The sequence below is a fragment of the Gorilla gorilla genome, chromosome 5 (genome assembly GCF_029281585.2).
Source record: "Gorilla gorilla gorilla isolate KB3781 chromosome 5, NHGRI_mGorGor1-v2.1_pri, whole genome shotgun sequence".
NCBI lineage: Eukaryota > Metazoa > Chordata > Mammalia > Primates > Hominidae > Gorilla > Gorilla gorilla.
Genome location: NC_073229.2, coordinates 145,270,579 through 145,284,430, shown reverse-complemented (window position 1 = coordinate 145,284,430; position 13,852 = coordinate 145,270,579). Strand labels below are relative to the sequence as shown.

At 33.0% G+C, this 13,852-nt stretch overlaps 1 protein-coding gene across 1 annotated transcript in view; it reads left to right on the top strand.

The window, feature by feature from the left end:
- The window catches only part of TBC1D32 (TBC1 domain family member 32), a 249,792-nt gene extending 238,469 nt beyond the window's left edge, over nucleotides 1-11,323 (top strand). The window contains exon 34 of the mRNA XM_004044609.4: nucleotides 9,932-11,323. Within this exon, the coding sequence (XP_004044657.2) occupies nucleotides 9,932-10,051 (120 nt within the window). The 3' untranslated portion in view covers nucleotides 10,052-11,323. The remainder of the gene's footprint in view (nucleotides 1-9,931) is intronic.
- The last annotated feature ends 2,529 nt before the right edge of the window (nucleotides 11,324-13,852 follow it).

Genomic DNA, 13,852 nt, shown 5'->3' with positions numbered 1-13,852 from the left:
GTTTATATGGAGAGGAAAATGTTGAGTTAATAGCTAACTTTGGTTGCTTAATATTAGATACTTTTTCTAGGCATTCATTTAATCCTAAAAACCAATGGTGAGAGGTAGATACTATTATCATCCCCATTTTAGAGATGAGTAAACTGAGGCACAGAGTTAAGTTGCCCCAAACCGTATACCTAAAGTGGAACTGGAATATGAAATAAGCTGTCTGGATCCGACACTTTGTAACCCACATGCTATGCCAAAAAAGAAATATTGTAAAAATATTCCTATGGGCTATTTGGTCAATAAAAGTTTAATTTATTGGTTTGATACTTTTTAAATATATTTAATGTATTAATTTCCTATGCTTTCATATTTTTATATTTTTCTAAACTTCCATTTTTATAAAAGATTTTCATGAAAGATTATTTTATCATAGCACTCATTTTAAAAAGTTATCACCAAATGTGGTGCTATTTTTAAAAAAGATATAGTTACTTTCTCAATTACAATAATGTCATTTTGGAAGTTGGGGACTTTAGAAAGTACGTGAGATATAAATACATCCCAGTGTTCATTTTTTGGTGGAAATCTAGCTATTTGTTTACAGTTAAGAATCTTTGAACTTGGCTGGGCACAGTGGCTCACGCCTGTAATCCCAGCACTTTGGGAGGCCGAGACGGGCGGATCACAAGGTCAGGAGATCGAGACCATCCTGGCTAACACGGTGAAACCCCGTCTCTACTAAAAATACAAAAAATTAGCTGGGTGTGTTGGCGGGCGCCTGTAGTCCCAGCTACTCAGGAGGCTGAGGCAGGAGAATGGCGTGAACCCAGGAGGCGGAGCTTGCAGTGAGCCGAGATCGCACCACTGCACTCCAGCCTGGGGGACAGAATCTTTGAACTTAAAATGTTTCCTTATCCCTACTACCTTTGCCATCCCACAGGAACACATACACACGTATACACTAAAAACAACATTCATCATTTGCTAGGCTTTCTCTGGGTCAACAAACAGTTTCTATGTAAATTAATTGTATTATTTACCATTAAATACCTGCCAGGGTTATTTTCCATTTAACGATATTTTTCTTTAAATAAATACCATTGATCATTTAAGATTGCCAAATTATCATTTTTATTTCATCAATTCAGAATTCAAAAGGTTTTAAACTTTCGATGTATATCACTAGATTAGAAACAGTCTTAATGAAAAAGTATGCTGAAAAAAATGATTGCACATGTAGGGGAAAAACTAAGATAGAAAAATAAAAGAATGCTCTCTAAGAGGTGATTTGGAATACAGGAAGTGTTAAGCAAATTGAAATTATGTTGAATACAAAATGTAGGTTCATTTTCAGTAAGGGACGTTTTCATCATCTATAGTGGTCAGTTATAGGAATTTCAGAGTCTGAAATTTTCCTGTACTCTTATCTGTCTGTATCCCCCAACCCATAATTCTCTAACATCTTATCCTACTTTAGTTTTTCTCACAGTTTTTATCACCATCTGAAATTATTTTATATGTGTTTTTGTCTGTCTTCCCTGGTAAAATGTGTAAGCTCTATAAGGACTGTGACTTGGTCTGTTTCATTTACTGATGTATTTTCAACAATATATCAAACAATACCTGGTAGATAATAGGTATTCAATACATATTTGTTGATTGTGTAAGTAAATAATGTAAATAAATAAATGGGAAAGATGAATAAACTTTGTTTTATTCACATCAAATAACAAACATTACTAAATTCATTAAGTGCCTACCACTTATTTTTCTTCCTATCAAAAGCATCATCTTTAAATTTGATTAATGTTGATTTACAGTTTCATCTCTCTTTTGACTATTTGAGGGAAAAATTATAATAGAGTTTGCAAATATTAACCTCTTTAAATGTGTCCCAAACCATTCTCCATTGTGTTTTCAGCATAATGCTGTCAGTTTAAAACTAAAGGATTAAATGGGGAGAGGAGATTATGACCTAAGCCTCTGTTAAATTACTAAAATTTGAATAGCGTTGGTTTAAATCCAAACTAAGAACATGTAGGCAAGGAATTAATTTTAGCATGTGTCCTAGAACTAACCTTACTTTTTACCCTTGTTGTTTTCATTTATCTGAGAGATTAGGAAAAATTTTTTTTGATAGATACCATAACTTTACTTTTTTTGTTGTTTTATTTTCAGTGGGTAGGTGTCAAAATTCACTGTTCTCTTTCAATGGGCACTCATTTTTCTTGTGAGATAAACTCTGGTATAGTTTATTTAAATATGTATTTACATATCCCTTTAACTACTCCATTTGGCCCTGAAATGGTCTCTTGTCTGTGAAGTATATATGTGCAGCATTTTTCACTTATTCATATAATAACCAATAATGAAGTATTGATTAATGAACTGATTTTATTTTGCCTACCCTAGAAACATCTCCTGTCAAAAATACTCACATGATTTAAGAATTCTTCATTCAACTGAAGCTATAGAGATTGAACCTTGGAAATTATGTTTTACACTTTCCTATTCAAAATCTCAGATTTGTACAGAGGGAAAAAAGACTTATCAATAATTCTTTATATAGGCCAGGTGCAGTGGCTCACACCTGTAATCCCCATATCTTGGGAGGTCAAGGCGAGTGGATAGCTTGAACTCAGGGGTTTGAGACCAGCCTGGGCAACATGGCAAAACCCCATCTCTACCAAAAAAAAAGTACAAAAATTAGCTAGGTGTGGTGGCACACACCTATAGTCCCAGCTACTGAGGAGGCTGAGGTGGGAGGATCAATTGAGCCCAGGAGGTCGAGGCTGCAGTGGGCCATGATTGTACCACTGCACTCCAGCCTGGGCTACAGAACAAGACCCTGTCTCAAAAAAAAAAAAAAAAAAAAAAAATTCCCCATGTAACTGCATACCACAGCCATAATAATATTCTTGTATAGATTACTTAATCACATTATCCCCTCGCTCTACATATTTAATAATGATTGCTTCCAAGAAGAATGAAGATAAAGTAAAACAAGATACTTCTACTTTTTGTTGTATATATTTATGTGGGCTTTATTTTATATTTGAGGAATGAGCTCATACTTCTTTTATCATAAAACTATTTTTAAGAAGAAATTGAATAAGTATATAAAAATAAATAGATCAAGCATCTGACTGTTATAAATGAGTTCAAATAATCGGGCCTAACAGAATTCATTTTCAAAATATTGAAAACCACAAATATGTTATACTTTCAGTTATTATCAGTTGTATTGAGGAACTGAAGATACACAATTCTTTTCCTGATTTAAATTTCATGTATTGAGATAAAATGACATGATAAAAGCATTGTTTTAGAAATAAAAATCTGTGTGCAATATTCAGTATCAGGAAAATATCAGTCCATTTGTAGTCACTTTGGTTTAGGCTCAAGATTTTAAATCAGGTAATTGAGGATATAGACTTATTGCCTACATTTCTAATAGCTCACTGAAGAGCTCTTCATGATTCCAAATCAATATATTAAAAAGATAAGTTGGAATTTCTTGGATCAGAAGGTGGTGTGAACACTAATAGGCAGAACTGGTTTATGGGGGAAAGAAAAACTTATTTTTCCTCTTCAGATTAGACCACCGAAAGATTAGATGAACGCCTTGGGTATAAGTTGATATCAACAAAACATTGTCTGATTGTTTCACAGTATCCTTTTAGACACAAGAAGAATGTGGGCTGGATATTAGAGCAGTTAAGTGCATCATTTTCATGCTGTGGTGATTAATGGATTAGTGCCGAGCTAGAAGGCAGCCTCTGAAGATATGCTGAAGAAAGCTCAGTCCTTGGGCCCGGAATTCTAAACATTCTTATCTGTGACAGATGATGGTTCAGAAAGTCTGTAGATATTTCCAAGGGGAAAAACATCCAACAAAGTAAATATTCTGTAACATCCCAGCAACTGGGATATTCTTTCAACTCATCTGTAGCGCGCATACACACACACAAACAGGTTTAGTGACAGTTTAATGGTAGTTCATATGTGGATGTCCTAGTGTTTTAGTGAGCTGTGTTGTATTCTTCTCTAACATGCTAATAGGCTGTCAGCAATCTTGGCTTTAGTTTGTGAATTCAACCTGGGGACAAACTTCACTGAAATACCAGCCTAGAAAAAGATTGCCTTTCTGTGAAAATCAGGCTGTGAAGCCTTAAAATACTTAATTAAAATGCATCAACTAAATCTTGCATAGTGTAACAAAATCAATTTATAATTATGAAAAAATCAGATTAATTTCAACTCAATCAGTAAATTGTCAAGAGGGATTTTTTGTTGGTGCTATTGCAGCTGCTATTACCAGAGAATGTTGACAGGGTGAGAAATGAAGATCGGACTGAGAAAATCTGATTGAATACTAAGCTTTTATAAGATAAAAGTATACATAATATTTAAAACAGTTCACCATCTGAGCAAATATTTTAAAGGTATTCAGTACAGTGTCAGCTGTGTTTTGCAGATACGTTTTCTGCATTGTCCTTATATTACTTGATTCTATCTGGTTTCAAATTCTAACTTTGCCACTCACTGTGTGAGCTCGAGTACATTGCTTATACTTTTATGCTTGTTTCTTCATCACATAGGGTTGTTGAAGAATTAAATGAGATGATATTTGTAAAATACTTTTAGACCATTATCTGGAACATAGTAAGTACTTAAAAAAACTTAGCGGTTATTAAGTTGCTACATCCCTCTACTAGATTCTTCTTATTTCTTTGTTAACAGAAGAAGATATGTAGAGAATACAAGCAAAGGAAACAGAATTTTCTGAGTGCATACCTACACTTTGGTGTACTTTTGCTCCCATTTTTCTCCAGCTCCTGAGACTTCTTAAGATATCATATAATAGTAATACCTGTCAATGACATTACCTTCACACCTTGGTCAGAAATACCCTCTTATACTGTTTCTGATCAGGACCTATTCCCTCATTAACCTAGCCAAGACTAAGTCAAGTCTCTGGTACAATCACATATTTCCAAGTACCCTTCAGCTGAGTTTAAATCTTCAGGAACCACATACTACTATGTCCTGAATCTGTAAGAACTTCACATTCTATCCAGAATTACAAACACTATATAAACTCCCTGGTCCTAAGAATCACTTAGGGTACTTATGAAAATTAATGTATTTAGATTCCTTCCCAGACCTGTTAAATCAGAATTTATTTGGCAGAAGCATGAGTTGTCAGATTGTAGTAGAAAATCTTAAGTAGCTTGAAAACCTTTAAAATACATAAAACTGTGACCTTTGGAGTTGGTTGATAAATCAGAATCCAGAATGCCAATGGCAATGCCAAGGATTCGAAAATTTAAGGGACTGCATCCAGGAGTTTCTAATTTTACTGAACACCCCAGAAGGAACATAGTGGAAGAAACATTGCTTACCGGTTGTTATGTTTCTATCAGTTTGATCAAGAAGAATATATATATATATATATATATATATATATATATATATATATATATATATGTGTGTGTGTGTGTGTGTGTGTATATATATATGTGTATATATGTGTGTATATATATGTGTATATATATGTGTATATATATGTGTATATATGTGTATATATGTGTATATATGTGTATATATATGTGTATATATATGTATATATATGTAAGACACAACACACAAAAAGATTATCTCTAGTAAGGGTAAAGAGCAGAACTATATTCATAAATCCTCCTTCTCTCAAGAGTTTTCTATATGAGATTTGATATTAATGCAAGTCTTTAACTTTTGTTAAGTGTATGTTAAGTTCTATACCTTTTGTGGTAATTTTTTATTCTATATGTCTCATAATGTTATTAATAAAACTCAACTCTTCCAGTTTAACCCACTCAAAGTAACTTACCTTACCCTTTTTTCTCTGTAATTTATAAAGAGCTATTATATTTTAAAAATCATCATTTTGCAAGGGCATTAATAATTAAATATTTGGGAAAGAATATATCAGAGAATATCTAAACTTGGTCCTGAATTCATAAACCAGGGTATACCATGTTAGCACACTTGATCTTTTTGTGCTTTTTATCTGTTTACTACTGCAAAAGGCCTTATCTTCAATTCAGATTTTAAGCTCACATGGCTTGCAGGAGTTCTAAACAAATTTCTGCTAAAAATTAGTATCTTCAGTATTTTTGCAAACATCAACTAATACAAATAACTTTTCAAGATATTGGTATAGCTTTCTTTTCAAAATAAACACATTTTTGAAGTTGCAAGAAAAGCCAGTAACATCCTAATATTTTAGATAAATGGCTCCCTTATATTCCTGGCAAGGGGTTGAGGAGCAGAGACTGGAGTCAGTAATCCATGATAGACCCACCCATGCCTAACATATGTCTGTAGTGTGATCAAGAAAATGTAGGCAAGCCACTTCAAAGACCATCATTAATAAAAATGTGTTCTCATTATTTATGACCACTATGAATATCTTGAGTGCTTATTGTATGCCACACACTGGGCAAAGAGCTTTACAGGTATTGCTCATTCACTCATGGACTTATTCAACTATTTATTGCGGAACAACTGTGAACCAACTACTCTGCCCACATTGATCTTAAATTCTCCTGGAAGGCAAATAAATGAACAAATACGTAATATCTTAAGTATTGTAGACCTTATTCTATTTCTAATAAGGAAATCAAACATGGAGGAGTCTAAGGTGCCAGTTAGATAAAGAGGCCAGGCAAGACCACCCTTGATGGGGTAAACAACTACCTGAATGAAGCAGAGAAAAAGTCATACAAAGAATTCCTAGGCAAAAGCCTGCTTAAATAGGAATAAAGGCAAGTGCAAGATCTCAGAGGTCGGAATGAGCTGGCTCACTTAGAGAGTGTCAAGAAGACCACTGTGATCAGAACAAGGTGAAGGAATGAGAAAGGTAAGAGATGAGACAGGGACCAAATCATATAAGATACTCTAATCTATGGTAAGAAGTTCAGATTTCAGAATATTTAATCCAGAGAACAATCACATGATATTATTGTCTACATTTAACACATGAAAAATTGAGGCTTAGAGTCAATAAACTTACCCAAGTTCATACATCTAGTAACTAACATAGGAGAATTCAAACCCTTTCATTTGGTCTGAATCCAAATCCCGTGTTCCTTTTACTATATCAAGTTGTTTTTCATTGACTAGTCTGATATTTTAATCAATGTCCTAGATTCAGTGGTCCCAAACCAAATGCTCTCAGTAGTTAAAAGAAAACAGATGAATGCATATTTGAAATTTGAAACTGGACTTCTGTACACAAAGGAGAGAGGGAAACTACATATTTACCATATTATATAATACTGAATACATCCAACGTTGTGGTTTAGAATGGGAATTTTTAATACTTTTGGATGATTCAACATTTGAAACTCAGAATTAATGAAGGCAGCAAATTATTAAAAACATACCAGTTGATTAGCATTAGATACAACAAACGAAATGCAATAAGCTCAAAATGAACTTCCTAACTAAAACTTAAATCATTCTAGTAGTAATCTATTAAAAAAAATTTCTTGAGCAAATACTATGCTGTTAATATAAAGTGGAATAGTGTTGTTATTACCTTATGTAATTAATGCGTCTGCTACTTAAATAATCGAGGCATTTATATTTTATATAGAGCTTGATATACTTTGGTCTATAAATGAAATGATAATGAAGCGCTAGTCTGAGGAATTAGTCTGTTACAACTTGAACGATAAGCTAGCAGTCTAAATAGTCATAATTACAAGTAAAAGTTATCCACTAAAAAGGCCATTAGAGAACATTTAGGATAAGATGAAAAAATGTTCTACTTTGAAGACAAAATGTAAAATGTAGATATTTTGGAATTTTATTCAGAGCTAAAATTGCCTACAAATTTTCAATAATGAACTATATCATTTGAAAACACTCCTTTTTAAATGTGTATTAAAATTTTTCTCTTATGAAATAAGACGTTAATAGCCTTATGTGTCATTTTTATGGGTATCTCTTTGGTGTAGTTATCAGGGCATTTACAATTAATGTTTAAAATGGAAACCATGATTTCAAAAAATACATTCTGAGGAAAAAATATATTTAAATTGAGTTATAACTGTGGCTGTCCCTAGGTGGTTTTTATTAAAGTGAAACAATAATTAAAAGATGTTAAATAGATATTGCTTATTTTTTGCCCAGAAATGAATTATTAGAGCTTTGTTCAAGTGCTGTCATCTCCTATTATAATTCATATTTAATGAACAATAAGTATTCCTTTGAAAATAATATGTCCTGAAACAGTTCTGCCATTGGATCTTTAGTCTCTGGTTAGAATAAGACATTACTATAATCCCTCCCCATCTTAGGTATAGTTTTAGTGAAGAGGTAGTTAAAGCCACGTCACACATAATTTGAATGAAATGAATGGATAAATTCATAATTGTTCCACGACTATAACAATAACTGTTTAAAATGAGTTCTTGAACAGTAGGATTGTTCTTACTCTGATCCTATTTTTTCCCCAAAGAAAAAAGTGAAATATTTTTAATGGGACAGGAATTTACAAAGACCCAGTATTTCTGCTATTCATAGGATAAAAATATTCCCTTTGACTCAGTTACTTATTCATAAAATCAGAGACATGCTATACACCTCAGTTGTCAACATTTTAGGGCAGGGCTCTTCTCACTGATCTTCGTGTCTTCTGTGCTAATCAAGAACCTTACGTATAATAAGAGAATGAATGAGTGAAGAAGTGAAAGAAGGATTGAAATAATTTCACAATTATCTTGAGGTTAGAGCTCAGATACTTAGGTTGGAAGGTATTTGTTCTAGCCTTAATGGTATTAAGTATATAACAACACCATTTCATTTCTTCAGCTGTAATATCAGCCTTGTAGATAAGTCGTTAATTTTTTAGAATGTGCCGACTAACCTTTCCCTCAAACTATGTAGATTTTTGGTAATGATGGCAAAATAAGAATAAAGTTACCCCAAGTTATATGCAAGCTGTGAATGGTTACTAACCATAAGTGACAAGTGATATCTGAAGCCTTTAAAAACATCTGTTCTCATCGAGATTGTGTAATGTTTTCCTAGCTATTTCTATATTGAGGTTTCTTCTCTATAAACTGCCTCTAGCACAGTATCTAGTATATGATATGCATTGTCTTTTATTCTTTTGGGTTGCTTTTTTCTTCTTCTTCTTATAGTAATTCTTGCCTTTAAACTATAAACTCCTGAAAGGCATGAATTTTCCAAAGTTTTTGTAACCTCTGAAACTCCTAACATTATAAATATTAATTACACTGAATCAAAGATGACTTTTCTTCTGCATATTTCGTTTTGCCTTGAGTGTAGGTACTGCGTAGATAGTATTTGGAGGTACTAAAAGGAATGGTCATAAAATTCCCTAAAAGACTCTAAACCGTTAAACGGGTGTTCTTACTGTTTATTCTTGAGTGTCTCGTTTGGAATACTAACCATTAAATTCCAAATTAGTATAGATGTGCATAGTACCAACATTAGTAATTGCAGATTCTTGGAGGTTTTATGGACAGTAGCTTATACGACAGATATTTCTTGCACTATTATAGTATCCTTTGGTAGATAAGTTTTAGGGTCTTTACTAATTACAAATTTGAACAATCATTGTATAACATGATACTATATTTAAAATTAGGAAGATTTCCTTATCTGCTTTTGTTTTTTTGGTAGCTGTAAATCATTTTTGGTTTTGAAAATAGAAAACTTTATTTAAGGGGGACATATAGTTTCTTCCTGTCATATATATGCACAGCTCACTAAATAAAAAGCAATGACACATTTACTGGCAACATAAACAGCCCACCTCCATCTATAGCTGAAAATAAATGGTATATCAATTATTTAAAATTCATTAACTTGGAATTGTGTGTCTTACCCAAGTAAATAATTTTCCCTTTGTAATTTTTGGCAGGAAGAAGCACTGCATGGGTTTCGAGTGAGTGATTATTTTGAATACATGGAAATTTTGGAGCAAAACTACCGAACAGTGCTGCTGAGAGACATGCGGAACATTAGACTGCAGAGCACATAGATCATGAGACACACGGTTTAAATTTAGGTTTTATTTATTTTTAAACACAGCAGGGGGGCTTGATGTTTTTCTGTGTCTGTAACAACATTTACTTTGTGAATATACATATTGTAAATACTGAGAACTATAACGATATATTTAAGTAGGTATGAGCTCAATTTGTGAATTCATTTTTGTAAATTTGTTGTTTTGTAAGGTTATTATAGAATCAGATCTAGCTTACTTTTAGTTCTTATTCACGTTTAAGAGTTAGTCCTGACCAGGTGCGGTGGCTCATGCCTGTAATCCCAGCACTTTGGGAGTCTGAGGTGGGCGGATCATGAGGTCAATAGATCGAGACCATCCTGGCCAAAATGGTGAAACCTCGTCTCTGCTAACAATACTGAAATTAGCTGGGTGCAGTGGTGTGCCTGTAGTCCCTGCTACTTGGGAGGCTGAGGCAGGAGAATCGCTTGAACCCGGGAGGCGGAGGTTGCAGTGAGCCAAGAACGTGCCACTGTACTCCAGCCTGGCCACAGAGTGAGACTCTGTCTCAAAAAAAAAAAAAAAGTCCCAACTTACATCTCCTTTATTCAGGTAATTTAAATATTTTTTCCAGTGAATTTGGAAAGGAGAAGTAATAGTGTAAATAATATTTTGACTAGCTGCAGAAAGCCCGTAAGACAAGGAAAAGACAGTATTTCTTCCATTCTTTATGTCTGTACATGTAAAGGAAAATGGATAAAACCACAACTGCTTCTTTTACATGTGGAAGAACAATGATACTATTTACCATGGCAAGTGGTAGGAAAACTGTTGTCCTTGGACATAATTGTTTTTTAGGAGTTGCTTTTGATACCCATATCAATTTATAATTCTTTGTTTGAAATGAAGTCTTTACATGGTTCATTGAAGAGATAGATTGGTTATTTCATACTGATAAGCATTCTACTCTTATTTGTTATGCATTTTCCTTAGTGATATATTTTACTTGTACTGAACTTGAAAATATAAAGGAGAATACATTTCTAAATTATTTTAAATGGCTAACACTATGATTTGTCTTATTTAAATAGACGTCTCTGCACCGGTAAGATTAATACAATATGTGAATGTCTATTTTTTATATCTTAACTCACAATGAGTATATGAAAGATAATACACAAATATATTACATTATTCATTTTTAGTCATGAGTTTATTTCAATAAGTTTTTCTAATTGTAGATACTGTTTTTTATTCTTTCCTTGTATCTAAATATAAATCAACCATTAAAATCATTCTAACTCTAACCCTGCTTTTTTTTTTTCCTTTTTAACTAAAAGTGGATCATTGACAAACTAAGTTTTTCATTTAGCATGATCAAATAACTGGTACTATACAGTTTTCAATTTAGTAATATTTAGGCTATTGCAATATCAGCCTTCCAAAATCAAGTTTTATGCTGTAAATGCCAACAATATCTTCTCAGGAATAGTGTTCCTAAAGGGCATTGTAAAGTTGAGAAAAGTAATTTTAGCAAGTTAATTTGACATATTGCGCACTTTCACTTCAGCCGCTGTGAGTTAAAAGAGAGTCATAGATGACTCAAAATACTAAGCTTTGTCTACTTTCAAACTTAATTTTGAAAAGCTGTTCCATGGAAGCTGTAATACATGTTTATGGTTCCATTTCTTCTCATTCTTTTCCTGAGTTATTGTTATGGGTCCTAAGAATCGTGCAGCTTTATTTCTTTTTATAATTGTGTACACGGTAGTTGGAAATACAAATGGAGAAGAATGAACTGTAATTTAATTTTATGATGTCCATTGGTGATTTTCATTGTAAACTGAGGTAAGATCTAGATTCTAACAATTACATTTTTGAAAAAAAATAACTTCAGCTAGAGCTAGAAGGCTTTCATCTTCATTTGACATATAAGTGTCTTATGAACAATGACCTAGCAATTTGTTTGGTGAAAGAAAATGTAAAATATAGTAGGTAGTGTAGCTATCATTATGAGTTATTTCTATACTTACTTTTAGAGTACCCTTTAGAACAATCATACCCTGTCATGCCCCTTGGTTTTATTTTTAATTATTTAAAATGTAAGTCCTTAGACTTTATTTCTAATTTGTGGAGGGGTAACTCATACATTTTATAGGATTCAATTACAATAAAATATGTTATGATATAATGTAAAAAGGTTTATGAAAAAATTCATATATAAAAAGATTCGAATATCTGCTTTCAAAATTTCATATTTGTAGTTCTGTCTCCTCATGATACTCTCCTAAAGTATCATTGGAGGTAAAATAAGCCTCAGAAATTCATCTGAACTTTCACACAAAGTTCTACATGAATTTGTGATTAGTAAATAATGATGTGCTCTCATTGGAATTTCCAATTTTCAGATGTTAAATTTTGTTGTTTGTTCATTAAGCAGATACATTTTAAGGGTTACACATATAATGAATTTTTTTAAATATTCAAGATAGCACAATAAATGATATACAGCATCTCAAAGAGTTCACAGTCAGCATGGGGAGGTGAATAATTTTAAAACCATGGAAAAATAGTGATAAAGATGACCAATGTGAATTGACCTCCGGATGTGATGACCTTGACCTTGATAAGAGTAGTTTTGATTAAGTAAGTGAGGGCAAAAGTTTTGATTGGATTCGGTTTAAATGACGGTGAGAGGAAAGATTTTAGAAACTGCTCTTTCTAGGAATATTGCTGTAATGGGTGGAATAGGAATGGCAGCTAATGCAGACTGGGACCAAAAGATGCTTTTTGTTTGTTTTTGTGAGTGTGTTTTGTTTTTGAAATGCGAAATGGAAACATGTTTATACTTGGATGGAAATGATGCAGTAGAGAAGGAAAATTGATGGTAGAGAGGAAGAGCTGGAGTAAATGTCATGAATAGATGTTAAGGGGAATAGGATTTAGTGAATAAGTAGTGGAATTAGCCTTTGCTAGGAGCATGGACACTGCATTTAAAGTAACAGAAGGGGAAACAGAATAAATGGGCACAGACATAGAGTAGGCATTTGTGGATTTTTTTTCTCAGTGATGTAGGAAACAAGGTCATCTACTAAAAATTAGAATAGTAAAAGCTTTGATAGTTTTCAGGAGATAAGAGTATGTGAAATAATTGTCAAAGAGAGAATGGAATAGGAAAATAAGTGTTATTGTGATTTACTGGTCATGAGATGAGTTAGCAAAGTTTTATGTTTTTCTCCAGCTACCTTACACTGTGCATGGGTTGGCAAGGAGTAAGTGGTGAGTTGGGTTTAACCAGAGTTTTGCTTTAGCCAAGAGAATACAGTAAGCAAGGAAGGGCACAAGGGAGTTGATGTTATATGCAAGTTAATTTTTATAATATTGTGACCATGGTGTTTAAGCTGGATCAAAAGGGAAGTGGAGACAAGAGAGTGGATATGTATGGTACAGTGAAAAGTTGATAGGATCAGTTGATTGTAGGTTCTTATGTATTGAAAGATTATTTGATTTGAAATCCTCCAGAGAGGAAGGTGATGAAATGATTAGACCTAACAATTGTTAAGTAAAATGCTTAAAATTGAGATTTTAGAAGCGGTTGACCATGAGAATGAACAACTAGAGGAAAGAAGAGAGATGAGATTATGTGAATAAAGGAAGTCAAGGAGCTGAGGTTTTGGTTTTGGAAGAATTGTCTTTTTGGATACTGGAGTTACCAAAATTGTGACAAGGAATTATTTTGAATAGCTTGAAAATGAGCCAAAAGCTAAAATCTTCAAGGATTGGTCTAGAAAGAAAAAAATGACAAGAGGACATCTGAGATGCAAAAATAAATGGAAA